Source organism: Frieseomelitta varia, unplaced genomic scaffold, assembly GCF_011392965.1.
Source record: "Frieseomelitta varia isolate USP_RPSP 00005682 unplaced genomic scaffold, Fvar_1.2 scaffold_631, whole genome shotgun sequence".
Lineage (NCBI taxonomy): Eukaryota > Metazoa > Arthropoda > Insecta > Hymenoptera > Apidae > Frieseomelitta > Frieseomelitta varia.
In genome coordinates, this window is record NW_025110403.1 from 266,293 (window position 1) to 293,416 (window position 27,124).

Genomic DNA, 27,124 nt, shown 5'->3' on the forward strand with positions numbered 1-27,124 from the left:
GTTCCTTATATCCCCGTCTAATGTCCACTGTCCACCGTTAGATGTCGAACGCCGAAAGCATTGAAATGCTGACGGACTTCCGGAAACTGAGAGCGACGCATGCGCATTAATACCACCACCCCCTGGCCAGGCGCATCTGCGCATTTTCCAACAGGATTTCTCTCACAGGCGAGGTTCTGTCTGTCCCGGATTGTCGCGTTCGTTCCGACGGAACAGGCTGCCGGAAATATAAACGGAAAAAACCAACCCCTTCGGTTGTTCACATATCGTAAGTATCCGTTTTCCTTCGTTCCTTCTTTTCCGTTTTTTATTCTACGATATTTTATTCTACACATTATAGAAATCCTTTTAGTCATCCAACGAACGAGGTTCCTTGAATCTCGCCATTTGTTTGCAAAGAAATATGCTTCGTTAGCATTATCATCGTCTTCGTCCTGCTATTTTTTTTTTTTTTTTTTGCTCCTGATCAAAATTGTTAGCTCGCTATAGTGCCGTAAAATTTTTTTCCATTCTATTCGAAAAAATAACAGAATCAATAGATGGATATTTATATTTTTCTCTTTTTCGTTTATTCTCTGTTTGTTTGTTTGTTTGTTTTTTTGCTTCTTCCGACTGCATTATTGGAACCCGTCGGTGTTAACTGTCTGCGACGGTGTCGACTAGCCTCGTGATTTAATATTTCCTAAGGAAAATTAGGAATCGACTCCTCCCGGCGGAAGACATCGTATTTTGTTGTCCTTTCTTTCCTCTAGCCACAGCCGATAGTCTTTTGGGAATTTTGAAAAATACCGATGGTTGTTGCTATTGAACTGTAACTATTTGTAACAAAGTGAAATTTTATATTTTAACATCTTATATTTTTACAAATATTTTACTGTTTTTACAGTATACAATTTGAAATATTCGGATCGTTTATTAAGACTTGCATGATACGTTTATTCAATGTTATTCATCTTAACGAAAATGAAAATGAAAATGAAATATAATTTATATTATTTATATTACATTTATATATTTACATTGATTGATTGTTGTTGTTAATTGTTTACTTTATTTGTACTTTAGGTTTTTATTATAAATCTTATTATTTACTTATTATCTAATCTTAGTCCTAGTATAATAGGAATAAATGATTTATGTGCGGTAACATGTTTTGTACATTTAGTAGTACCTTTTTATATGTACATTATACACGTGTACAATATTTTATATTTCATTCTTATGGTCTAAAATTTATTATATATTTATATTATTTTCTTCTATTTGTTAATTTATATTATTTTATATCATATTGATTATATTAAGTTTATAGTTGTTTATATTAAAGTTTATATTAAAAATTATATATATTTAATGTATGTTTGTTACTTCAGTTAATTAGTTTATGTGTATTACTAAAATTTCATGTAATAACCCATTCCTTTAAAAGGAAACGTACATACGTATTTACATATATGTTTATAATAATAAAGATTATCATTATTAAGATAACTGAATTATAACACGATTCTGTCCTATTCAAAGATAGTAGACTCCTTTTTATGCGATTCAATTTTAACCGGTCTCCGCTTGAACCGACTAATGTTTGTCATAGAAACAGATTATGAGTCTATAGCAATAATGGACTTTAATATAAGACACTAGACAACTGTTGCATATCAAGTTAATTATAACGAAAATTAGTTTTACAATGTGACTTTTTTCACGTGCTCTTAATATTAGAAGTATTTATGTATTTTAAATTAATTATTCACAAAATCTATTTATCTATTATTCGTTTATACTATTAATCAATTATTCGTTTATCCGATCAAATGGCCAATCCCATATTGACTAGTTTAGAGAGAATCTACTATATGTCGAATAATTATTCTGCAGCTAATTAACACAGTTATTTATTTAAATTTGTGGTATTTAATTTTTAACACGTAGTTGAAATAAGAAGTTGAATTTTTTAGTAGAATTTCAAAACGATTCACAATTAAATCACTATATTTTTTATTTTATCACATAAAACTTAAAATTCGCTAAAGATTACTTTCACAACTACAGAATTTTTTTTATCTATCTTGTAGATAAGAGTATTTTATTTAGTCTAACATTTTAGCGTCACTCGTCTTATATGTTCGTGCTTTAAAATAAAATGGTTCCTCAAGTTTAAAATTAAAATTAACGTTACACAAAGTTGTAAAGAGGCTGTTTGAAATGGTAAAAAGGTTAAAATTACATTTATATTACTATTTCTTTTTTAATAATTCAACCACGATAAATTTCAGCTCGTGCAAACATGTATTAATATACAATTTCCAAGCTTTCTTATAATACGCTTGAATTGAAAAAAATTGTTTTTCTTTATCGCGTTCAGTACAACGATGTATTTTTTTCATATTTGTAATTAAGAAGATTGTTCTCTAATAAAAAATAATAATATTTTATTATTATTAATATAACGCTGGAATATTTTCGTATAAAGGAAAAAAAGTCAATTCTAACGCATTAACATTCTAACATTTACGTTTATTTTGTAATGGTCCATTACATAAATTTTTACAGTCATATTATACCGCTTTTAGAAGCGTTTTCCATTTTATTTTCTACTTTTTAGAATTTACATTTTGAGTTATATGTTTCTATAAAAAGGAACTAAGATGTTTTTCATTCTTCTATTTTTATTCTTAATTATTTATTTATAAAATATTATGCAAAGAAATATAGAATACTGAACGGAAAGAAATATCTAACAGAATAATTTCTTTGAACCTTTTAAAAATCCAAGATATTTGATTAAAATCCTTTGATCTTTTTCTTTCTATCATAAAATTCCTTTCGATTTGTGAATAAAATTTTTGAAGAATAAAAAAGAATAAGGAAGAAATCTCTACATTTTTCAATTTAAAATACAATTTCTGTTAAATTTATGTGCCTGATACGTGGAAAATTGCCGCGACATAAACCACATTTATCTTCATGTCAAATTTCATTTCCACATTGTCGCCTAAATGAAACTGTTTCTTCTATCCAGCTGATATTTCTGTTGCCTCGTGTCGTTTAAGAAAACAGTTCTGATTGAGCTGTAAAGATTGAGTCAGTAAATTCTACAGTGGAAACTGCTTTCAACAGGTCGTGTAGTATATTTACTTTATCTTTACGCAAGGAAACTTGCCTTCGTACTTTCGTTAGCATTATATTGGAATAATATTGGAAAGCACTGCCTCTTTAACTCTATTTAATTATCGAAGTAAATAATTATGCATTACAATATAAAGTTACTAAATTTTAAGTCATTGCAACATTTTTTAGATAATTTTCATTTTAGATGCGTTTCACAATGACAGATCTATGATATGACAGAACAAAAATTGTTTTAACGATTATCTTAAAATCTTCTAATTTTTATTACAATTTATCGAAGAAGATTTTGAACGACCGAAAATATATATATCCATAAATTAATTTTGTAAAATCGAATAATCGTGTCTTTTTATTTTACAAAATAACGTAGTTCTAATTATAGAAAAATTTATATTCCAAAATTTATTAACAATATATTTTCGTGGTTTATATTAAATATTTTTTCATAAAGTTATATTTTAAAATATAATAAAATAATTATTTATATATTATTATACTTTTTACAATTATTATATATTATATATTATTATATTAATTTATTACAAGAATGTATATATTATTACATTATTATTATTTTATACATTTTACATTATTATTTTATAAAATTAATACAAATATGTTTTTTTAATTTTTACGTCAACTTCAGAAAAAATTTACCTGTATAAATATTTCAATTTATTGAAACCCAATGTTGTTAGTGATCATTAAGATTTTACCTTATAGTACTGTATTGGATGATTCATTTCGTATAAAATTTTTTTAATTAACAGAAATAGATAAATTTTTATAAAAATATGATTATTATTCGTATTTATCTCTGAGTGTTCAATTAATAAATGTAATAAAATTGTTCATCTTGAATTTCATCTATAAAATTCGTGATTCGCGTATCCAGCTACTTGTAATCATAGAACTCACTGCTTAATTTTTTCAATAGGTTTATTAAATATGTACAAAACGGTAAGGAAAGGCGATACCTGCCTGGAGTACAAAATTTTGCCGCAAACGGATCATTTCTCCTCGTCTGGGTCCCCTCGGACATCGAAAAAATCGGACTCTTCAAGAACATGCTGTATCATTAGAAACGGCATAATCACGTTGATGATTCTTTTTCTCTTGGGCTGCTTGTCATTGCCGTTTTTCATGAAGCCAAGTGATCGGCAATTGTTGATCAAGGCGTTATTTAAAACCAATGCGTTGACTAGAAACTTCTCAAGGAGTCAGGAGAAAGACATCGGCGCGAACAAAAGCAAAAGTAAAGTTCTGGTGACGACAACGATGATCCCGTCGACGGAACTCTACAGAAAGCAGGATGTCGAGAACCAGATGACTACGGTATCGGAATTGTTGAATGCAGATGAACAAGAGTCAGAGGAATTTACTATCACGGGTATGAATTTATTTTCTTACTTTATATCAAACGCATTGGAAAGTTGACGATGTGCCTCATAGTATCATATTGCAAGGATTGAATCATGATAGTCATAGCAATGCGTTTTCAGTAGAATAGGTAAACCAAGATTAAAGTACTAAATAGAGACACTGATTGATCTAATCTCAATTATTAATCATATACTAATTTAATTGCGAATGTTTTTGCATATAAAAAATATATAAAAAAAATATGAAATATATATAAAATATATATAAAATACATATAATATATCAAAATCTATATCATATTGTTGCGTATTCGATTTTACAAGCTTATAAAATCATTCAAAACTTAACGAGAATGCTGTTAAACAGTATTTGTCGAATGTAGATTTAATGTTTGAAGCTAGCCGAGCATAATATGATGTTTTAATATAAAAAGATTTTGTATCAAAATAACTTTTGTACCTAAAATCGATTGCATTCTTTTATAAAATTTAGAATTTCGATCTAACGAACTTCGATCTAACGGTTCCTGAAAAATAGAGAACAGAAAACCTGTCATTTATTTGAAAAATTTCGATTAAAAAATACAAATATGGACAATTGACTACAAGATTATAAACAATGATTGAAAAATTTTACTGTTGTCAAAATATGTTATCGAAATTTGATTAATATCATTTTAAGAAAATTATATTAAGAATTTCATCTATAACAATGTAATATGCAAAATAGAGCAATAATTATAATATTTATAATTTATTATATTTTTTATGATTTATTTATAATAAATTTTTATTTAGAATCAATTCTAATCATAATACATGTATCTACTGAAACTCTCGCATACCCTCGTCAATTTAAAAGGAATCTAAAATAGAAACAATGTTGAGTTGCAAATATTTGTTAATTGATTTGTAAAATTTCTGATTATAATCAATTCTTGTAATTGTTTTTTTCTATAATATTTATAGTTAGATTTTATCATAGATAAATGTTACATAAGTATTGTGTGTACATATTTTGTTGTAAAATTAAATTTTCAGAATATCTTCTTATAAGCAATAAGAAACTATGTTAACACGAGAAACTATGTTAACGTAATAAACTATGTTTAGGTAGAAACTAAAAGACCCGTATATGACCACAGCTTCCTTTCATATTTATGTCTTTTATATTTCGTTTCAATAATGATTTACATTTTTTGTAGTTAACTTTTTTGTAGGTAATACATACACACATATGCACACGCGCCCGCGCACACATGGACACACAAACAATAACACTACACAAAAAGTCTTTACGTTCACATATATACACTGTAATTTAAAAATATAGGAATACTACTTGTAAAAGATAGTTTATATATATTGTATTAGAAAACATATATTAGCAACAATTCATTAAATATTAATAATAATAAAAGATGGTTATAAAATATTTTCTTTTCATGTACGTTTTTACCGTTTGCTTATACGTATATATAACAAGGTCTTACAAGTCGTGATATGTTTCTTTTCTTAAAACGAAGTTTATTTTCAATAACTTTCTCGTCATGTTATTGCCAAAACTCTATTATACCATCACAGAAGGACTTCCATATTTAACAATCGGCATCATTTAATTTTTTTCATTAATTAATCGACATGAAGATTTGAATAATTAAATTGTTCTATTTAATATTGTCAGGTTACATAACAACAAATAACGTTTAACAATAATAATAAATAAATTGTTATTGACACAGATTCCATGAAAATAGTAAATAGCAAATAGTAGACAGTATGATAAAGACAAATTTTTTTTCTTTCCTGTAAAAAAATTTCATCTAAAATTATGATAAAGAAAAAAATATTCTTATGCGAGAGATACCAACTTTTTTCACAAACAACATTTATTTTCGAATAGAAATCGATATTTTCATCTTCTATCAAGAAGAGTTGAACATATGTTACATAAATTTATTAAAAAACAAATGTTATGTAACTTTATGACGTTTGTATTATTCAAACTTAATTTGCATATAGAAATTCTATGCGCTTTATTAAATTCGGAAAATTTTATAAAACTTCTAAAAGATTCTTTTTAATCAATTTCTTTTTAATTTAATCTCAATTATTTTTAATTAAATCTCAATCCTTCAAAATGATTGAGAAAAGAAGTGGAAAAGTTTAATCTAATTTTTTTTCATATTTTCTAAAAATACTGTGTGAAATATACTATATTTTCATTTCAATCTTTTTCTCATCGGTGTTTTATCTCATCGAAGTCTCTTGTTAATGAGCGATAATGAACATGAACTTTCAATATCTTTTTCGATGCTGTACTATTTCAAAATTCTTTACTTATACAAAGGAAACAAAATATCTTATAAAAGCAAATAATAATCGAAAAAATTTTATGAAAGAAGTTATGAATAGTAATATAATAAAGAATGTTACATTGAAATTATAGTACAGTCGAACGGAAGATAATTGCATATGCAAAAATGAATAAAAAAAAATATAGTATTTTCTTTATTTAAGATTTTACAATAAAATCAAGTTTAAGTGTTTGTTAAAATCAAGTTTAACTGTAAATAGATTGGAATTTAGTTAATTCCCGAATAGCCAAAAATAAATAATTAATAAGTTATTTTGTCTGCATAAATAAATGCAATAGTAAAATAAAACTTTTCTGTTTAAAGCCTCGCATTGTAGAAAGTAGAATTTGAACGTGTTTAATTGATATATTAAAGATCAACGATACAATCGTGGCATTATCTTTACTTAGTAACTGAAAATGCAACATCTGTGCCATTTACCAATTGTGAAATTAACATTATTAGTTGTTAGATTAAAACCGAAAAAGTTATTCTTATTCAGAGAATTAAGTTCCTAAAACGTAATATTATTTAAAAACCAATAAATAAATAGGATGTCCCAGGAAAAGAATAAAATTTTCCTATATAAGGTTTAGTTTTTAAGAAAATTAAATTTGAGAATTTATCAAATATACTTGAATTTAGCTAATTCTAAATCTGACAAAAAAGAATAATTAATAAGAGCTTATTCTACGTGTGAAAATAAATAAAAAATGTAGGATAAAATTTTTTTGTAAGATGCTTAGTTTTCGAGAAAATTGAATTTGAATATTTATCAAATACCGAAACATATTCAAAGTCTATTTTCTTGAAAATAAAGCTTTAAATGAAAAAATTTTATTCTACATTTTTTACTTATTTTTGTACGTAGAATAATTCTAATACCTTTAGAATTAGTCAAATTCCAGCATGCTTGCTAAATTTTCAAACTAGTTTTTCTCGAAAACGGAGCATCTTAGAAAAATATTTTATTTTTTATTTTCGAGTTATTTTCTTATGTAGAATCACCCCCTTTTCGCTTGTATCGTACTACCAGTATCCTGTATAAATGACTATATTATTATAAGATTAAGAATAGTAATGCATACGATGCATCAAAAATATAGTCGATAACACAAAAATATATTATAACATTTTTTTATAAAAAGCATATTAAAATACTTTCATTTTGGATTAATATTGAAATATTATTAAATTTATTCCAAGTGAAAAAGTATTATCGATTTTTTAAAAATTATCTGAATATATCAATTATCTCGAATATATCAAAAATAAAGTATCTTATGATAAAATTTTATTCGATATTTTTCAAATCGATATTATTTGATATTTTTTTGTTATTACAGGTAGAATAACAAATTTCAATTATTCTTTCTTGTCTATTCAATTATTCTTTTCTTTGGAATCCAAAGAAAATCCAGCCAAATTCACATATACTTGACAAATTTTTAGAGTTGATTTTTTTTCAAACACGACATCTTAAGTAAAAGAATGTTATTCTATCTTTTCGACTTATATTTCCATGCAGAATCATTCACCAATCGTATATATACGATTTCAAGTTTTATACTGTATAATATAACAGTAAACATGTTTGCTTTGATTTCTAGTCAAATGACAACTGACAGATTAATTTTGAAACTTCGTAATAATTCCTTAAAATTTGTTATATGGTATTTTTCTCGAAGTTACAAGAGTTTAAAATGTCGACAATTTTTCATCAAGTTACGAACACTTTGATAGTATTTATTGATTTATTCGCTTAGAAAATTTCAATTTGGATCGATAAGGCTAGTTAATTTGACATTTTCCAGCTGCTGTAATAGTTTATGTTATCTTTTAATCGGCCTCGTAAAAGTTTTTCGAAAGTTTTAATAGGAATCTAGAGTCGTGACGAAAAAGAAATTGAAGCCATACAATCGTTAAGCCCTTTGAGCTTGGTTTCGAATAACAGATTCGCAGAGTACGAAACTTCTATCATGCAAATATTTAAGTACAACGAGATGTTAATAGAGAATTTACATTTAATTGTTCACATTTATCTTTTTTACCGCATTCTATATTAAATAATAAAATGTTTGGTAGTAAGCTGTTTTATAGAAAATTAAATAGTCATTAATACATTAATTACAAACATTTTTTTAAATATATCGTTCATAATATTATTGGTCAGCGTAATTTTTCATCGTTTCCAATAAAATGTTATCAAAAATCGTAAATTAAAATAAAATATTAAAAAATTTACATTTACTTTTACTAAAAAATTTACTTGAAACTATTTACATTTACTAAAAAATTTATTTTACATTCATTGCAAAAGTGGCTCAATGATTTCCAAACTTCTTTAATAATAGTTGATGGAAAATCTGCATTTGTTTTTTTTCATCAAATCTGGCAATAAGATGTGTTATAATAAGACAAGTGTTTGATAAAGCTCAAGATTGATCAACTTACTATGATATGTATTTTGTTTTCATCTACAATAAAATTAAAAAGCTTGACTTTATATATATGGATATATAGTGATTCCAATTAATATTTGGACACTAATTTAAACTGTTATATTTTTGTAAGGAACGCCCTAAAATAATAACTCTGGGCTTATTTTAAAACCTAATGCATCTACTTTTCAAATGCATTGTTTATTTTATTTTGAAATGTTTTTATCGTGTAGCAGGTGGGCGACTGAAAATACTTTTATTTCGAAAATGCTATAAATTGTTATAGTATGCAAAAACATTAAAACATTTTTTTAATGACCGAATCTACGGTGGATTTGAAGATTGAAATCTTTATGACTTCTTATGTAAAAATCTGATTTTTATGTAAAAGTTGAAATGTATGATTTTTTTTGACCATTTCATTGAACTTAGAATATTAGACTTAATTAACAAAAATTCAAGAAATCATAATTTTCTTCGTTATGTTTGTGTATGCCTGATATTCCAATTTCAATAAATTGATGAAAAAAGATCATATAGCAAGGTTTCGAAGATTCGAAAAAGAGATTTTAATCTTCATATCCATTGTAGACTCAATCATGAAAACAATTTTTCAGTTTTTACGTATTACAATAATTTATAGCATTTTCGAGAAGAAAAGTGTCTTCATTTTGCCATCTGACACATAATGTAAAAATATCTTAGAACAAAATAAATAATTCATTTTGAAAATAAGTTCAAGCTTTGAAATAAGCGTAAATTTATTATTGTATTATTTCTTTTTACAAAATTATAATAGTTTCTAAGTGTCCGAATATTAATGAGACTCACTATACATACACAGCTGTTTCTATTAGAGAAACTCTGTAACTTATTTCTCAACGAATATATTTTTTGTTCAGTTGTTTTCGGCTCATTTATTAATTCCAAAAATTCATTTTGACAATCATCTTTCCAACAAGTTTTTCAATTAATAATTTGAACCATTTCAGTAAAGCATCGATTGAATTTAGTATCTAGTACTGTCAAATATTTTAAAATTTCATTTTCTAGCCGCAATTTCTGAAATCGCTATTTTTCCCCTAAAATCTTGAAAATTCTCTTCGATATAGTATGTATCATTTTTTCAGACAATTATTTTGCATATTAAAAATCGACAAACAAAAATTTGATAATCTGAATAACTCAGTTAATAAAATAATAGCTCATTAAATAAAAAATCTTCTACTAAAAAATTCTATTATCTAGTTTTACTATTATCTCTTTTAAGTTTGAGAATTCGTTTTGGTGCCGTTTTTTGGAGTGTTGTGACATTTTACGGATAATTGTTCAAACATTAAATTCAGAAAAAAAGGATCAATACAATACAATGCAATAGAAAATATAATATCACAATTAATTAGAGAACTTTTTAGAGACGATAGACTTTATATCAAATCATTAATAATAATATTTAGAATAAAGTCTTCATTACGCAAGTCTTGAAGAATATTTATTTATTTTTCTCTTTTCTTTTCTGTTTTCTTTTTTACAAAATAACTGGACTGTAATTGTCTTGACGCGGCATTATTTTCAGTATTCTTTATACTGCATATAGTTTGAGCCAAAGAAAAAATTAAAGACTTTTAACTTCTTCATAATATTTACTCGAGAAATATACATGTATAGATTTTACTTGAGAAGTATATATATATATATAGGATTTTTTAAGAAACGTTGATTTTTGTTGCAATTGTACATTTTTAAATAAAAAATCTCGTTAAAAAAGTCTTATAAAAGTGAAAAAAATTCTTTATAAAAGAGTCTGTAGAAAAAGAAGTTTTCAATAAATTCTCTTGCAAAAATTTTACAAGTAAATGTTATTTAGAAATTAAGAATTTTTCATTTTTTTTTTTTTTTTTTTTAGCATAAACCGGGAAAAATCATTGAAAGTGGTTTGCATTAAGCAAAAGACTTCAATCCGGTCATTTTACGACGAAGAAAAGATAAATATTTCTCAATACTAGTATAACAAAAGCTTTGTTACAAATTATCTTTCAGTTTTATTCTTTTATAAGAAAAAAAGTGCAGGAAAAATCTCATTAATTTTATTAATTTAATATTAAACTTAAAATGACGTTTTAATGATTCCGTTTTTCTATCCTCTGCTCCTTGTGCTATATTTTTATCGATTTTCTACTTTGACAAATACACATATAAAATCTTTTAAATTTCTTGAAATAATTTGATTAATAAGATAATTATTTGGCAAATAAAACAATTAAAAGATTAATAGAAAGATTTCTCTGCTTTCTGTTCACAGATGCCACAACGAGTACGCAACGTTCACAAACGTCCACGGAATCGTCAATGAAACAAACGTCCACGACATCTCCATTGGCATCGACGTCAATGTGGTCAACGAGTTTGAGAATGTTGACCAGTAGCCCGAGTGATGTGATCAAGACATCGTCGAGCACGCCAACGAAAAAGACGAAGATGCCAAGAGTGACCTTGAAACTTAGAGAGAACGAAACGATACCACAAATGTACATGAAGGCAGGAATAGCGTCGTATAAGAAAGGGAACATCACTACGAGCGTGCTGGCACACGGCCTAAGCTTGGAAGGGTTGATCTTCAAGACGCCAGAAGGAACGATAAATCCATGGCCGCAGAAGTGGTTCTTCACCGACGCTTCCTCTTCTGATTTCCAATGGAAGGTACAGTCGTCTCGGCAAGTAAGTTAGTCAACGAGCAATCGTCTGTGGAAAAATATCGGCTGTTCTGTACATTTCTCCGATACGATAAAAGTATCGAATATGCTCTAAATTCCTGACCGCAGCATTGCTCGTTTTCCACAGCACATAATTTCATTATAAAATTATCGACAAATGGATACAAAGCGATCTTACTTCTCAGTATCGTCATAATTGTACATACTAGAATACTATGATTAAATTGATATTTGAACGTTAACACGCATATAAAGAATGAACATAAAAACATTTTCTAATATAATTTTACAATATCGTCTTTTTAATTGCTTGTAAGAAGAGATATCCATTGACTTAATTTTGCACAATGTTTTCCGCAATCAAATTTTTTATCTTTAATAGCTTACTAATAATTATTTTATGACGCTTTAGTTTTTAGGATGCTTTTAATGAATCTTTGCATACTATATAAAATTTCGACAATATTCAGAATAAATTTTAATTCAGTTCTACTTAATTATTCAAGAGTCGATACTAATGGACATTTATGAGAGTTATACTTTTAAGGAATCCTTACAGATTTCTAGTGGATCCAGGCTAATAGAACAAATTTTTCTATTCTATAAAAATCTTAATCATGTTGAAATATAAGAGTACTTTTTCAAACAATGATGTATTTTTGTCTGTAAATAATTAATTGCATTATAAATTATGCATGTAGTAATTCATTTTATCGCTCATTTAATCTCATAAACCAACGCTGATATAAAAACTCATTTTAGAGTAGAAAAGAATCAACGAATATTTCTTGTTACAGAAGAATGAAAAATATTTGCAACTTTAAACAATTTAAATAAATTTTTTAAATTAGAGTTAATTGTATGTTTATATATCTAAATATTAATGGAAATGATTAACGTGAAATCTATGATAAATTTTTTTTTTTAATCGGCCAATATGAAACTAATCTCTAACCGGATAAATGAATAATTTATTCGATAGTGTTTATAAATGAATAGTTTTGGTACATAATGTTTGTAATAAAAACTTCTGGTAATAAGAACGTTGCATAGTTCTCGATATAACTGACTATAAGTTTGATATACAACGATTTCCGACTGTTTCCTTTATCCATTATTGCTATAGAAAAATCATAATCTATTTTTATAACTAATATTGGTTGATTAGGGCCAGTTAAAGCTGCATTGAATAGAAAGAGGGAGTCCATTGTAAAGCTATTGGTTCAATTATGTTTTTCATTGTAATGTAAGAACAAACGTACGTCAAAATATCACATTGAGCACTGCTTAATTTTATCTTTTTAAATTACCTTCTATTTTTTAATTGTTTAACTCAATCCACTCGTTACTAATTTTGCCCATCTGTCTTTGTTATTTTATACTTAATACGAAGGAATCCGAGATACACAATGCTTTGAAAAGTTGTAGGATTCAATAATGACAGAGATTTTGTTATGGATTTTTAAGAATTTTAATCTTTTATCTTTTTGTACGCATATATGCGTATAAAATATCGCTCGATGATATGAATTTATACAGACGTATTATTTGCAAATAGTTGAAAGTTTCGCTGCTCTGGAATTCACAAGCGTCTGGTGAATAGTAGATGATTGCGTCAAAAAAACGGAGCTTATACTCTGCCTTTCACATTGGTTTCTTTTGAAGCTCTCGTTTTCAATGTTCCATGTAATGCTCTGTTGAACTATTTGCAACTGAAACTCTTTCGCGTAAATTATAAATTTATTATTATAAATTATAAATTATTTATTCTTTCTGTATTATACTTTTATTCTTGTTTTTGTCGATATGTAAGAATACAAGGAAGAAATTCATAAAAAAAATTCAATGTCGAGTAGAAGAAAATTTCTAGCAGAATTTCAGATGAAAGTAATGTGGAATGGAATAGAATGGAGAAACAAAGGCCTTGTGGAGATGCAAGACACGGTCTTGATACAAGTAGAAAATTTAAGGAGGATTTTTATGGGTGGTAAAGATTAATTTGCATTCAGTATAAATATTGATCGCGTTGCAGCAAAGACATCTAAACCGAATGGCATCGGTAGCGATCGATAGTCGAGGCATGTTGGTGAATCTAAAAGCAGACGAGAAACAGCCGGTTTCTTTTATGTTTCTTCCACGCTTTCTCAACTAGACTGCCATTATCTTTCCTCTTTCTGGCCACTAAGCATGGAGAAAGGACCGCGTAATCGTTCCTTTGCAGATTATTTTCCTCGTTCTCATTTTTCCATTCATTCTCAGCGCGGCTGTTATATTTTACCTTCTAATTTTTTAGCAACCTGCTAGCCAAGGTACTATAGATTATTCCAACAAACCCTTTGTTTCGTGGCTTTAAAAAAAAAAAAAAAAAGACAGGCAATGAGAACAATAACGAATATGAAAGTTGTTGGAAATTGCAATAACGTGAAGCGCTACGAAACGTACTAACATGAAACGACGCATCTAACATGAAACGACGCAACGTAGAAATAATTAGCACCGTCGATATAAATTGTTTCCGGAAACGTTGCAAACGATGCTGGAAATCAGTTAATTAATAAAGTATTGAAATCACCGATTGATATTTAACGATTTACGATTTTATATGTATAAATTCTATTTTTTAATATTGAAAAAATATTTCAAAGTTCACTTTTAATATTTTCTCATCATTGTGTCTTCCATCTAGATTTTAAAAGTAAAAATATTGAACTATGTTTGCATTACTATGATAAATTAAAAAATCTTTGTAGAAACGCTGTAAAATCCAATATTGGAAAATTTATCTTTTTGTCAGAAAATGTTCTACGTATTAATAGGAATACTAAAATATACAATGTAGAGTTTCTCTTTTTAAAAAAAAATTTCCCTTTAAGAGGGATATATTACTAATAGCATTAAAAAATGACACTGGTAAGTCTAATGTTGTTTCTGTTGAGAAAACTGTAATTTCCAACTAAAAGGCATACTTTTACAAAGTATTGGAAGTACCAGACATCAAATTTTCATTTTAAATTTATATATTAAATATATAAATTTATATATATTATATAATTTATATAATATGTATTTATATTATATTATTATATAATTTATATAATTATGTTCAATATGGTGCTCTGGTATGTTCAATTTGAAAATAAAAACATATGCTATATAAATAATCTAAGAACAAACATTGACAAAACTTATAATGGTTACAATGTAAGTGAAGGTCAAATTGAGATTTCTTTACGACAAGATTACAGATACAGGATTTTCTCCAAATAGAATTTCCTTAGTATTCTTAATCACATTTAAAAACTAAATTAAATTTTATAAGTCATTTAAAATTAAATAAATAAATTTTCCTTCTTCTGAAATATTTGATGTTTGGTGCTATAAATATTCTTTAATTCTTTGTTTAGTTCTTAATGTGTGAAACTAATATATTTTTGACAAATTAATTGTTTACGGCGGTTTTCCTATCGCATTTCATTAAGAATTGCCACATAAATCGAATTTAAATTATATTATTCTCGATTATATCGCTTCAACAGGCATTCTCAAATCGTTTTATACTTAAGTAGATTTACCATGACTCGATATGCAACAGAAAATCCCCTTATGTAATTTTCATAAATTGTACTAAACGGTTCACGCAGTGATAACGTATTCCTCTTTATCGCTTGTTCCGGTTCAAATAGCACAGACAACGAAGCAAATCAACTGCTTGCATTATGAAACAGTTAATTTGCACGAGCCTTGACAATTATATAACGTTTGTTCCTCTCAATAATTGTTGAAGATCTAGACAGCTGAAATGATTTTAACGCGTAATCGTTTCTCTTTTTCTTCATACATACAATAGAGAATATTTTATATAAATAATTTGTTTTTATATACTTATTATATAACAATATATTATTATTATCCATATTATTATATTATATTTATTAATAATAATATTATTGTATATTTATTTACATACTTTTCGTTTTCATATGTGATGGATTTAATATTAGTTAAATGGCCGATCGATTTACATTTTTTTCATCGAGTCATACGCTAATGATATTAAATTCCAATATTCCGATACAAGAGACAGATTTTCGTGATTACACATTTACGAGTGGAAGAAGTTGTGAAAAATTAATCTCGAAGGAGGGTGGCATTCAATTTCGCAGATTAAATTAAATTACATTCTATGGAAGATGTGTCTTCTTAAAGGGGAAGTATACGTTATTTGAATAGAAAATTAATCTGCACGTTAAGCGTTAGACGACTCTAGAATCAAAATTTCAAACATGTTATCCTCGCTATGAAGATCTTTTTGTCCAAACACGCCGGAACCATTGTTCGATTTCAATAGAAATCCTATTCGATATTCATTTCGTACGGATAATTTGTGTTAAAAATACTTATACCACATACTAAGGTGAATAACAATCAGAGGAAAATCTAATTTGAATGATGGCCCTGGTAGGAGGGAAGTCTTTTGTTAAAATTGGGACCTATAGCAATGAAAAACAATGTTTACAATGCTTTACAATGAAAAACGTAACTGAACCAATCACTATATATTTCGCGTAAATCATTCTTCATTTAGATAAAAAAGAAGTACACATTGTAGAAACATTTTGCAATTAACTCTAATTTTTTAAAGTTGTGAACTCTAATTTAAACATTGTGAACATTTTCTGTTTATTTTTAACAAGAGATATTCATTGATCTATTTTTGTTTCATGTGCTATGTAAGATTATTGAATCAGCGTCAATTTATCATAGATTCAGTCTATATAGCATCGAATGAGTGGTATACTGAATCAGTACATGTATGAGAACTTTACAAAACAATTAATTAGATACAAACAAAATATTTCAATATAAATCAGGGTACTAAGTTTACAGCAAAAAATATAGTATAGAAGATAAAAAATTATACCGATATATTTCACATAAATACCGGATATAAATTTCATTGAGAATTTGTGAAAATTTTGAAAAAATTTTTTTTAAAAACTTTTAAAATAAAAAGTACAGAACTTTTATAAATGCTTATTGATATCGACTCTTGAATAATTGAAGGAAACTGTAAAACAATATAAAACAATATAAAATATATTCTGGTTGTCACTGAAATCTTGTATAAAGTATGCAGTATAATGAAAGGATTATAAAGTAAGTATTACTAAGCGATTTAGAGTTGAAAAATTTTATTGCAAAAAGCATTATGCAAAACGAATTAATACTTTTTGTTAGATAATTAAATGAATATTTACAATATTAAAACATTAAATCTTAATATTAATGACGATACGAACAGATTTATTGTTAGTTTATTTAAGTTTTTATGGATTTTCATTTTAAACAAATAGGTTACCATCTTTTTTTAAGGCTACTATCTTTTTTTTTCATCTGTCAGAGAATACATATGAGTTCATTAATCGAAATTTTCTGTTCGACAACTTGTTAGGCATAGACAGTTTATTGGAAATTTGTGGATTTAACAGACACAATGCAGAAAACCATTATCATATGGAGTTAGTTAACTAGGTCAAAATTTCCAATATTGAGTTTTGTGTCATTGTGACTTTACGTGAAATCACCAAAGTATTTAAACGAGTATCGTTCGCAACACGTGTGTCAGAACGTAGCGTAATCTTGATTAATTAATTGTAATATTGCTACTAATTTTAATCTACAAATTATCAATCATATTCCCGAAATATAATTCCCCTTATCTTACACAAATCTTATATCTGATATAAGGCAATTGAAGAGTAATCAAATAATTTTCACTTATTTAGTTCAGGTTTTATATATTCCATTTTTAATTACTAATAATGTCATTAAATTTCTCATTAATCTTTTGACTAGAAGAAAATAATAAAAAAGTTAAAAAAAAAGAAGCATTTTTTGGTCTTTCGATTTTGGAACTGAATTTAGTAACAAATGTTAATTTATAATATCATTCGTAGTAAATTTTCAAATTGAATCGGAACGTGGAATTAGTTTGTGAGATAGGTATTAAAAAATCTATACGCCAATTCATACGCTTCGATGACGTTTACGTTAGTCAAATAATTTAAAAAATTATTGTGTTCCGAGTTGTTTTGTTGTCTGCTAACAACGAATTTAAATTTAGATTTTCAAAATTCACAGTGGCAATCTAAATTAAGATTTATAAATTTTTTTAATTATATACTATACCATTTTTATGCGCACAATTGTGGAATTATTGTTTGAATTTTATTTCTTTTATACTTGGTATTAAAATGGAAAAAATAAAGTATTTTTGAAGAATAATTGGGACAATTTTAACATTTTTAATTTTAAATTCGTTGTTAGCAGCCAACAAAAACTCCCGGAAATAATTTTTTAAATTATCTGAACGATATAAAAATTCAGACATCAAAATGTATATGGACACTTTTATAATTTTACGTTTTGGAAACTAACTATAGATTTAATTTAAAAATTTAATTTGCAGCAACTAATGCTTTATTGTAAGCTATCATTTGATAGCAAAATTAGTTTCAAGATCGAGGGATCAAATTTTTGGATTACAGAAAAAAGTTTATCTTTTCAATACAGAGAAACAAGTCTATTAATTGCTTTTAGTTATTTTAATGTTTCTTTGTTGTATACGCTTGACCGACTTAATGTTATTACGCAATGTGCGATTCTTACGAACCAATCACATTTTTTAAATCGATATTAAAATCACGCGGACTAAAGGAAAAATTGCATTCCGTTATTCCACAGGGGTTAAACCAGATGCCAATAAGAATTTACATAGTTCTAGCAGTATTCGCAGCTTTGGCAAGCATCAGTATTTCTTTGCTACTGTACGTGCAGCGAAAGGCCATAAGACGCCAACGTCAGTGCATTGAGGAAGCGGGAGTGGAGGGTCATGAGGAAGACAAATCAATCTTGCTGGGTGTCCAGGAAACTGAGGAAAAAGAGTAATTGTGAATCCTATCACTGGAGAGCTACGTAGCTCGTAAGACCCGCATATTTTTACAACACGTACTTATATCAGTTTAAATTTAGGTAACTCGCGTGAAACACTGAACAAATCATCGTTAAGATATTGGCAATATTTTCTCAATTCGTTTAATCAAACGCTGACTACTGCGTTTTAAGGAATTGACCGATTGAATAATTATCGTTCTCTTGTCTTGTTCCCTTCGTTTGAATTTTGTTTACTTTGCGTGCTTAATTCATCAGAGGAGAATCAACTCTGACAATAGCTTGATATGACGTGAAATTTTCTCAATGCATAATTCTTACAAGAATTTTATTTTTAAACAATTATATAACTATATAATTAATAAAATAAGAAATTATATAATAAATCATATAATACATATATATTATAATTATATAATTCATTATATAATTTATTTGAAACAATTCCAGTTAAATATCGTTAGCGTCGTTTAGTTTTTTCAAATTTGCAAAATTTTCTGGAAGACCTTTTCATCTTATAATTTGTTGATCGAAAAAAATGATTGACTCTGATCTTTTGAAAATCGCTACATTCTACGTGAAGATTCTTCAAAAAATACGTAGCCTTTGAAGACTGGCTAAATGGAAATTCTTCAATGGTAGACGTTCTTCTTTGCGCAAATGCGATTGTAACATGTGAAAACAAATGAAAGAAATAACGTAGTTTTCGCGTGTTTACATTTCTAACTTATTGCCGAAGTGTGCTGATGTGTTGTGATCCGATTAATTTCCGTTGAAAGTTGCAAACACTATTTAAAAATCTATCTTCTTAGAATCATGATCTTTGAAATGTTTCTATCAAAACTTTTTTTTGCAGAAAAAAAAAAAATATATATATATATAAAACAATATTAATTTTATTATAATAATTGTTATGTATTAATATACATTCTATAATATAGCATACTCATGTCGTGACATTTTGGCGGATGTAAAACAGTTTCACCAAAAAGAATTTGAAGACGAAATTATTTTCCAACGATGACCGCATGCTTCATGAAAACTGTAAATGAAAAGAACGAATATAAATTCAATATCGATGAATTCATTTATGAATATGGATTCAGTTAATGTATAAAAGGTAAAAAGAAAAATGAAAAACAAAGTGATATAGGAAGAGAAAAACAAAATAAAACGACATTGCGAAAGAAACAATAAATAAAGATGATAACGAGATCTAACAAAAGAATAAAAGCTTTCTTTCATTGCAAATGTAGAGAACGAAGTTCAAATTACTTTTCTTCCTTTTTAAATTGAAATGTTATTTTTCATTAAATAGTTATTTGAAAGCAAATGTTTTATATAACAACTTTATGATTATAGTTTTAAAATGATAGACGTATAGTTAATACTCGATCGGATCACGACGCGTTAGATGCAGTTTCTTCTGGAATATGATCAAATTCCTATTCACAGAATTAAAAAAGAAAGAAAACGATAAGAACGACTGAGAAACGTCGTTTGAGTAAAAATTTCTTTCCGACGACAAAAGGTTCCTTTCGATTTATCAGTGTGTAGATATTCACTGGCTGTTCTAGTAGTGGATTGCACGAAATATCGATCTCCCAATATCAGGAAGTTGTAATAATTTTTTATAAAGTATCCTGCATATCCTTTGTATGTGCTGAGAATCGTAAATTTATCAGAGAATTTCCAAGCTCTTTGCTACAAACGTATGTGTGAAAAAACAAATCTATACATATATGTAAGTGAGAAACAAAATTATGTACCTCAGTGACTTATTAAGGAGATACTTTTATTAAGAAGGACAAGGAGAATTGTTAAAGAAACAGGCAGTGTTTTTATTTTCATTTGTTTAATTTATCGATTGCTATCAATCGAGCATACTTCATTACAGAAAATAAAATTAGTTTCTTTTATTATCAATGGTGGTTATAAGTACGTGATTCATGCAACTATAACAATGTATATCTTTTTTTTGGCTGAAGTTAAAAAGAAAAAAATGTTAGAGGAAACAAATGCAAGATTCAAAATAAACTACATATTGATGAATATTTTTTTTGCAAATGCATGTGCATTCTGCAACTGCTTAATTTTTTTAAATGAAAATGAATTTTCTTTTTTGTATATATATATATTGAATCCTTTTGTCATTCTATGTAAAGAAATGTGATGGAAAAATAACTGGTTTAAAAGATATTTCAATTTTAATTCTGCAAGGCTCAATTATTTTGTGAAACAAGGAAATATGAAATATATTACTTTCGAGTTTATTCTCCTTGTCTTTCATTTTGTTTTTAAATCCATTGGTTTTCATACTTTTGCCTTTTAATTAATAAATTTAATCGTTTAAAATTTTAATTAATAAAGGTTTTAATATCTTTTTTACGTACAATGATGAGAGAATTTGATGTATATAAAAGAAAAAGGAAAGATTATCATTTCAAAAAATAACGCAATGCAAAATAGTGCAATTGTATTATTGTACTTGCGAAAAAGACATAACCATATAACCGTAAATAGTAGTCCACTGAGAACCATTCGTCTTTTTATTGTAATACTTTTTTTCCAAATTTAACGACGAGAAAGATACAGCCTCTTATAAATGCTTGGATGTATTAAGTTGAGGATAAATATTGGGTCATTTCACATAAAGGAGAAGCCGTTTAGTTTGCGAATTTAAGTATTTCATAAAAGTGAATTAGAAAATTTAATAGAACAATAGCAAACATTTGTGAAGTCTTGAAATTATCAGAAATTACAACTGAAATATGCACATGAGGTTTCAGTTGATATTTTCGATATACAGTTTATAAGGCAATCAATATTTGACAGACACGTCAAAAGGAATGTCAAACGTTAAAGAGAGTCGTCTCCTTAATTTGGTCACTCTATTTACTAAAATTTCTACATTGTGTATAGAGTGTGTGCATATCGTATGCTCATGTAATTAATGGTCGTAAAGTGTTATGAATCTCTGGCTGATTTCCTTGGAAAATCATTAGGAATCGCACCCTGAAATTTCCTAGCACCAATCAAATTTATTATTACCATTATAAACTGCTACTGTTATAAACTTACTATCACGAAAAACTCGTGATCAGTTTGTCAAATTAATTTACGTTATTGTTCATTATTGACATTACTTCGATATTGACATATTGTAGTTTATATTTGAACGAAACTTCGAAAGTATCGTAACAAACAACAATTCTTTTCTTAGAAGTTAAATTAGAGAAGTTATTTTCTCGGAAGTTTCGAAAATTATATTTCTTCTGCATTCGCTATTTTATTTCATTACTTAATTATCAGAAGGGCAGTTGTAAAATTCGATTTACTTTTCCAGTAATATAAATTCTGTTAAAGACAGACTGTGATTGGCTAAAGATTTCTCTTCATCTACATATTGTAACAGCAAAATTGTTTTAACATTTGTATTTTTATTTTGTTTATTTTGTATTTAAAATCGATATGAATTTAGAGTTTCGAAGGAGAACTTTGTAATGAATAAATGTATTATATTTATTTAAAATGAAAGGAAAAAAACTGAAAAAAGTATGTATCACATGTGTAAAAATTGCGTAAGAAGACTGTACGTAGTTTCATGCACGTACTTCCCAAATATTTATATTCGTATTTTAATGAATATATTAATATTTCAAGCTGCTAATTACTACTAATTACTCTTTGTCATCGTAGATGATTAACGATTATTTGAATTGTGTCACAAATCATGTTATATATTAACATTAATGGAAAAACTGCGTTTTAAGCATTATAAATACATTTTTACTAAGGGTTCCATAATGATTGCCGCGAAGCGACATCTTTAACAAAATTTAGGAGACAATCGAATGTAATGTTTTCCATCTCGATTTTTGTGCAATTTTTACAAACGACATTGTTCAGTATTCGATAAACATATCTCGATTAAACAAGAGTGATATCAACAAACGAGCTCAAATAGCTACATGCTCTAAGCGCTTAGTTATTGCGTTGAAATTTTATTTAACATATATATTTTTTATATATATTTTCTCTTTAAACGTCTTATCAATTGTTAGACTTACAGAATCGTTACATTTTTATTACGCATCTACCATTGAGTTTCCTAATTTATTTTCGAGTGTTTGTAAATAATGTATATTGTTGAATCATTTTCCTCGTCAAAAATTCATCTGAAAGAAGTTTACAACTGTTGCCAATGAACAAATAAAGTTTTTGAAATCAGTGAAGCGGTTATTAAATTTCATAGCAATCTATAGAACCTGTTGCTCAAGTACCATTATTTTATCACGAGGAACATTAAGATTTTCAAAGAGAATCTGTACAGCTATCTTTGAAAACTGCAGAAAAATACAGTAACAGTAATTAACGAGGGACACATTCTGTTTGTCAATAAATGTATAGAAACAGTGTGTTATGCGTTATATAAATGTGTTATTACGTGTAATTAAATATAACGATTAATTATTTAAAATATTTTACACGATTGTACAAAAGAAACATCATTTTCTCATATTAGAAATCAATTTTGTAAACTCTCACCGATAGGACATAAATATGAACAGCGAACGTTCACCATTTTCTCTGCGTCGCTTTTTTATTATCTTTTCGAACGTAACCAACTGATTTATTAAACGTTTCGTGAAAAAGCAAATTCGAATGCTCATCCACGATGGATCGATTAACGATAGTTGTGGAAAACGTAACCGGAAGGGGATGAACTTTTCTTTTTTCATGAACGTTCCTTCGTTCTCGAGCCAATGAATACGCAGATACTAAGTACACATGCAATTCCGTACAAAGAAAACAAGAAAATAGAGAGAAAGAGAGAGAAAAAGAGGGAGCGAAAGAGAGAGCGAGAGAGAGAGCGAGAGAGAGAGAGAGAAAGAGAAATATTTCAAGCGTTTTCAAAGAAATAAGGAACAAAGAAAAAAAAAAAAATGAGAATAAAGAACTCATAAGTGACACAATAGTGCTGTAGCTGAGAAGAGAAAGACGGTTATAGTTTCTATTTTGAAGATTATATTTTTTTAACTTTATTAATTTTTGACTTCCACATACATATATTTATATATATACATGTAATTGTATATACATATTCGCATACTTATTATACACATATAAATATAAATAAACAAATAAATAATATATATATATATTAATATAAATATTAAGTGGGTACTTAACTATTGTATGTATGTACATATGTGTATATGTATGATGTATATATATATATACACACATACAACATACGTACATATATTTGAAAACAAGGCCGTGTAACGCATGAAATCCTGAATGTTCTTACATAATAATATATAGCATAATACAATTAAGCATATCGCGAATATCGTTTGTACAAGTGCGTTGCATTTTGAGATGGCAATCGCGATAAAGATATCGAAATACCAATCTATCCATTGTGCGACGTATCTTTACATGTTGCTAATAAATATGATTCGTAATTCTTGAAGCGTGCTTTCCAAAACGAATTTTTCACACGAGATAAACGGTTCTGGAGCTTCCTGAAAAAAAATCGACCGTTTTTTACAGCATATAGTCTCTTCGAAATAGTATTACTGCAAATAGCAAATGTCTATTTTGTATTTCATCGAAACAAACAAATTTTTTTCAGAGTTATTCAGTTACAAATATAAATGTAACTTTCAATAAAAAGGAAAAAAACGGGAAACGAGCTAACTGACTTTTTTTTTACAATGCTCGATTACTCTATGAAGCATAAGACTTTACGTGAATGATAACATTGAAAATATACAACCGCGTAGCAAACAATGAGAGAATACAATTTTAAAATATAATAGATATTAGAATTTTTATTTTATTTCTTTTCCACAAACGCGAGATAAGTTTCGACATGCATCATAGAACATAATAAAACGTTTGTGGTAAAACTAAGTGTAATCAACGAAAAGAAAAAATTTTTAATATGCTGGTAAATAATGGTGTAACGTAACACACAATTTCAGAAATGAAAATTTCCTTCTCAATTTTATTAGTAATGTTTGTTTCTTTTATTCTTAAAGAAATTATTAATTTCTTTAATTTTGTGAACTTCCACGGACCAATTTTTATTTGTATTTTATTAGTTCCGAGAGAAACTAATTTTTGTTGCAAATAGGCAAAAATTATCACGACTGTAACTGCAATTTTTATGCTAACAAATCGTAATAATACATATTGTCATTTCTAACGAAAGTATCGATCGCGTTACCTAATGAGCTCAAAGCGATCACTTTTTGATTTCTTAACATTCATCAAATAGATAGGTGACTTACGAATTTAATCAATACCGCAAATGTTAAGATTATAACGACTTTTCACGGTGAAAAGATTTATTCATTAATATCGATATTGAAAATTCAACGGTGAAACGTTGAAAATGTGATTGAACGATTAAGCGGATTTTGATGAATAGCAAACATAAATGAATTGGCGAAAAGTGAAGTATGAGTTTTGTGTACATGTCGAAACGGAACGATGATCTCGTTAAACTTCTATCATGTACGAATCAGTGCGACTAATTTGATAATAGAATCCGATGGAATTTCTAGCGCTTACGTACATATGTGCAACTACAAGAATATAGCGATTCGAATTGGCGATCAATATGGTATTGTTAATGAAAGCATAATGCAAAATTGATTTTCGTTACACGGCTTGTTCCATTAGCTAGCTTAGATAGGCGAAACAATTCTATGTACATATATTATTAATAATGTAATGTATGTCTTGAAAATCACGCTATAGATCATTGATCGCGATGCGTTTATTATTTGAGAATTGACTTGTTCATTCGATTTGAAACTGGAATAGCTCACGCCTAATTAGGGCCTATAAATGTATACAAAAGAAAAAGAAAAAAAATAAAGATTCAGAATAAATATCTAATTTTTATTTATTTTATTAATAGATAACATTAAAAATATCAAACTTATCATTTTGACATATATCAAATTTTTTCTGACTTCTTTTTTTATGTCGAGCAATCCATTGGAATTTTTGTTTTTACTCGTCAATTTTTATTAACTAATTTATTGAATTCTTTAATAATAATTATTTATTTTAATTAATTAATTTCTAAGTCCTAACTAACTAGTAAAATTAGTTATTAATTAACTAAGCAATAGTAAAAATTTCGATTATTCCTATGTTCCATATATATATATATATATATATATATATACTCTGTAATAATACTTTTTCTTTCATTATTACATTTTTCCCTTGGGATTTTATTTCCAATAATAGATCATTTAAATGATACGCAGATATATGTATTTCTGTAGTTTATAGAATATATATGTATTTATGTAGTTTATAGAAATTCTATATTATTCATATCATACACTATCATAAAATAGTAAGTATAGTAGAAATGTGATTACAAATAAGTCAATAATGTTAAATTAGCATCTATCGCTATACTTTCTCTATTTCATTTTGCTTTTTTTACTTTTTTTCATCAAACTAGATATACTTTTCTCGAGATGCTTCATTTTTTAAGTGAAATTTTTACTAAAATTATATATCATAAGAACATTTGAAAAATTTTTTTTAAAGTAGACAACTACCATTATGTGTTTATACACTATTATTGACACTTACTTGTCTGATATTTATTATATATATATATCACAATTAATTGTCTGATATCTATGCTATTATCGCATGATTATTGTGTGATCTGTTTAATATCATTGATCATTAATTATTTCGATGTGGAGAAGTACCAATCTGTTTTCAGCAGAGAAAACTACTATACCAGCATCTACAAACAATACTCCTATACAAGTGTCGTCTGTGACTGCTAAAAAAAGACATTTCACGACCTCAAATGGCTCAACTAATGCTTTTTGCAAAACTGTGGGTCTTAATTTTTGAATTGTTAAACATTGTTTCCATCTTAAGAAAAGATCTTCCTTCTTGTAAACATTATTTTCACCTTAAAAACGTTTTCAAAGTATCTGCCAAGTCGGAGCATGGAAGTTTTTGGAATTAATAATTTAGAGAATGATATTAAAATGTATTAAGGTGTACAGGTGAACTAGTTGAGGCTTCAGTGAAATGCTAGTTTTGCAGCATGACGACTTCATGAAATTGGACATCGCGAAAATGGATTG

The 27,124-nt window shown here is 27.2% G+C and overlaps 1 protein-coding gene across 2 annotated transcripts; it reads left to right on the plus strand.

Annotated features, from left to right (window-relative positions):
- The first annotated feature begins 4 nt into the window (after nucleotides 1–4).
- On the plus strand, nucleotides 5–19,292 carry LOC122534724. Of its 2 annotated transcripts, none has more exons than XM_043665641.1 (4): nucleotides 5–268; nucleotides 4,070–4,522; nucleotides 11,615–12,030; nucleotides 18,771–19,292. In XM_043665641.1, the coding sequence occupies exons 1-4, from the start codon at nucleotides 100–102 to the stop codon at nucleotides 18,972–18,974; spliced, it is 1,242 nt and encodes a 413-aa protein (XP_043521576.1). In that variant the 5' UTR covers nucleotides 5–99; the 3' UTR covers nucleotides 18,975–19,292. The 2 variants fall into 2 exon arrangements, with proteins under 2 accessions (XP_043521576.1, XP_043521577.1); XM_043665642.1 differs by having other exon boundaries at nucleotides 11,615–12,012.
- Nucleotides 19,293–27,124: the final 7,832 nt, after the last annotated feature.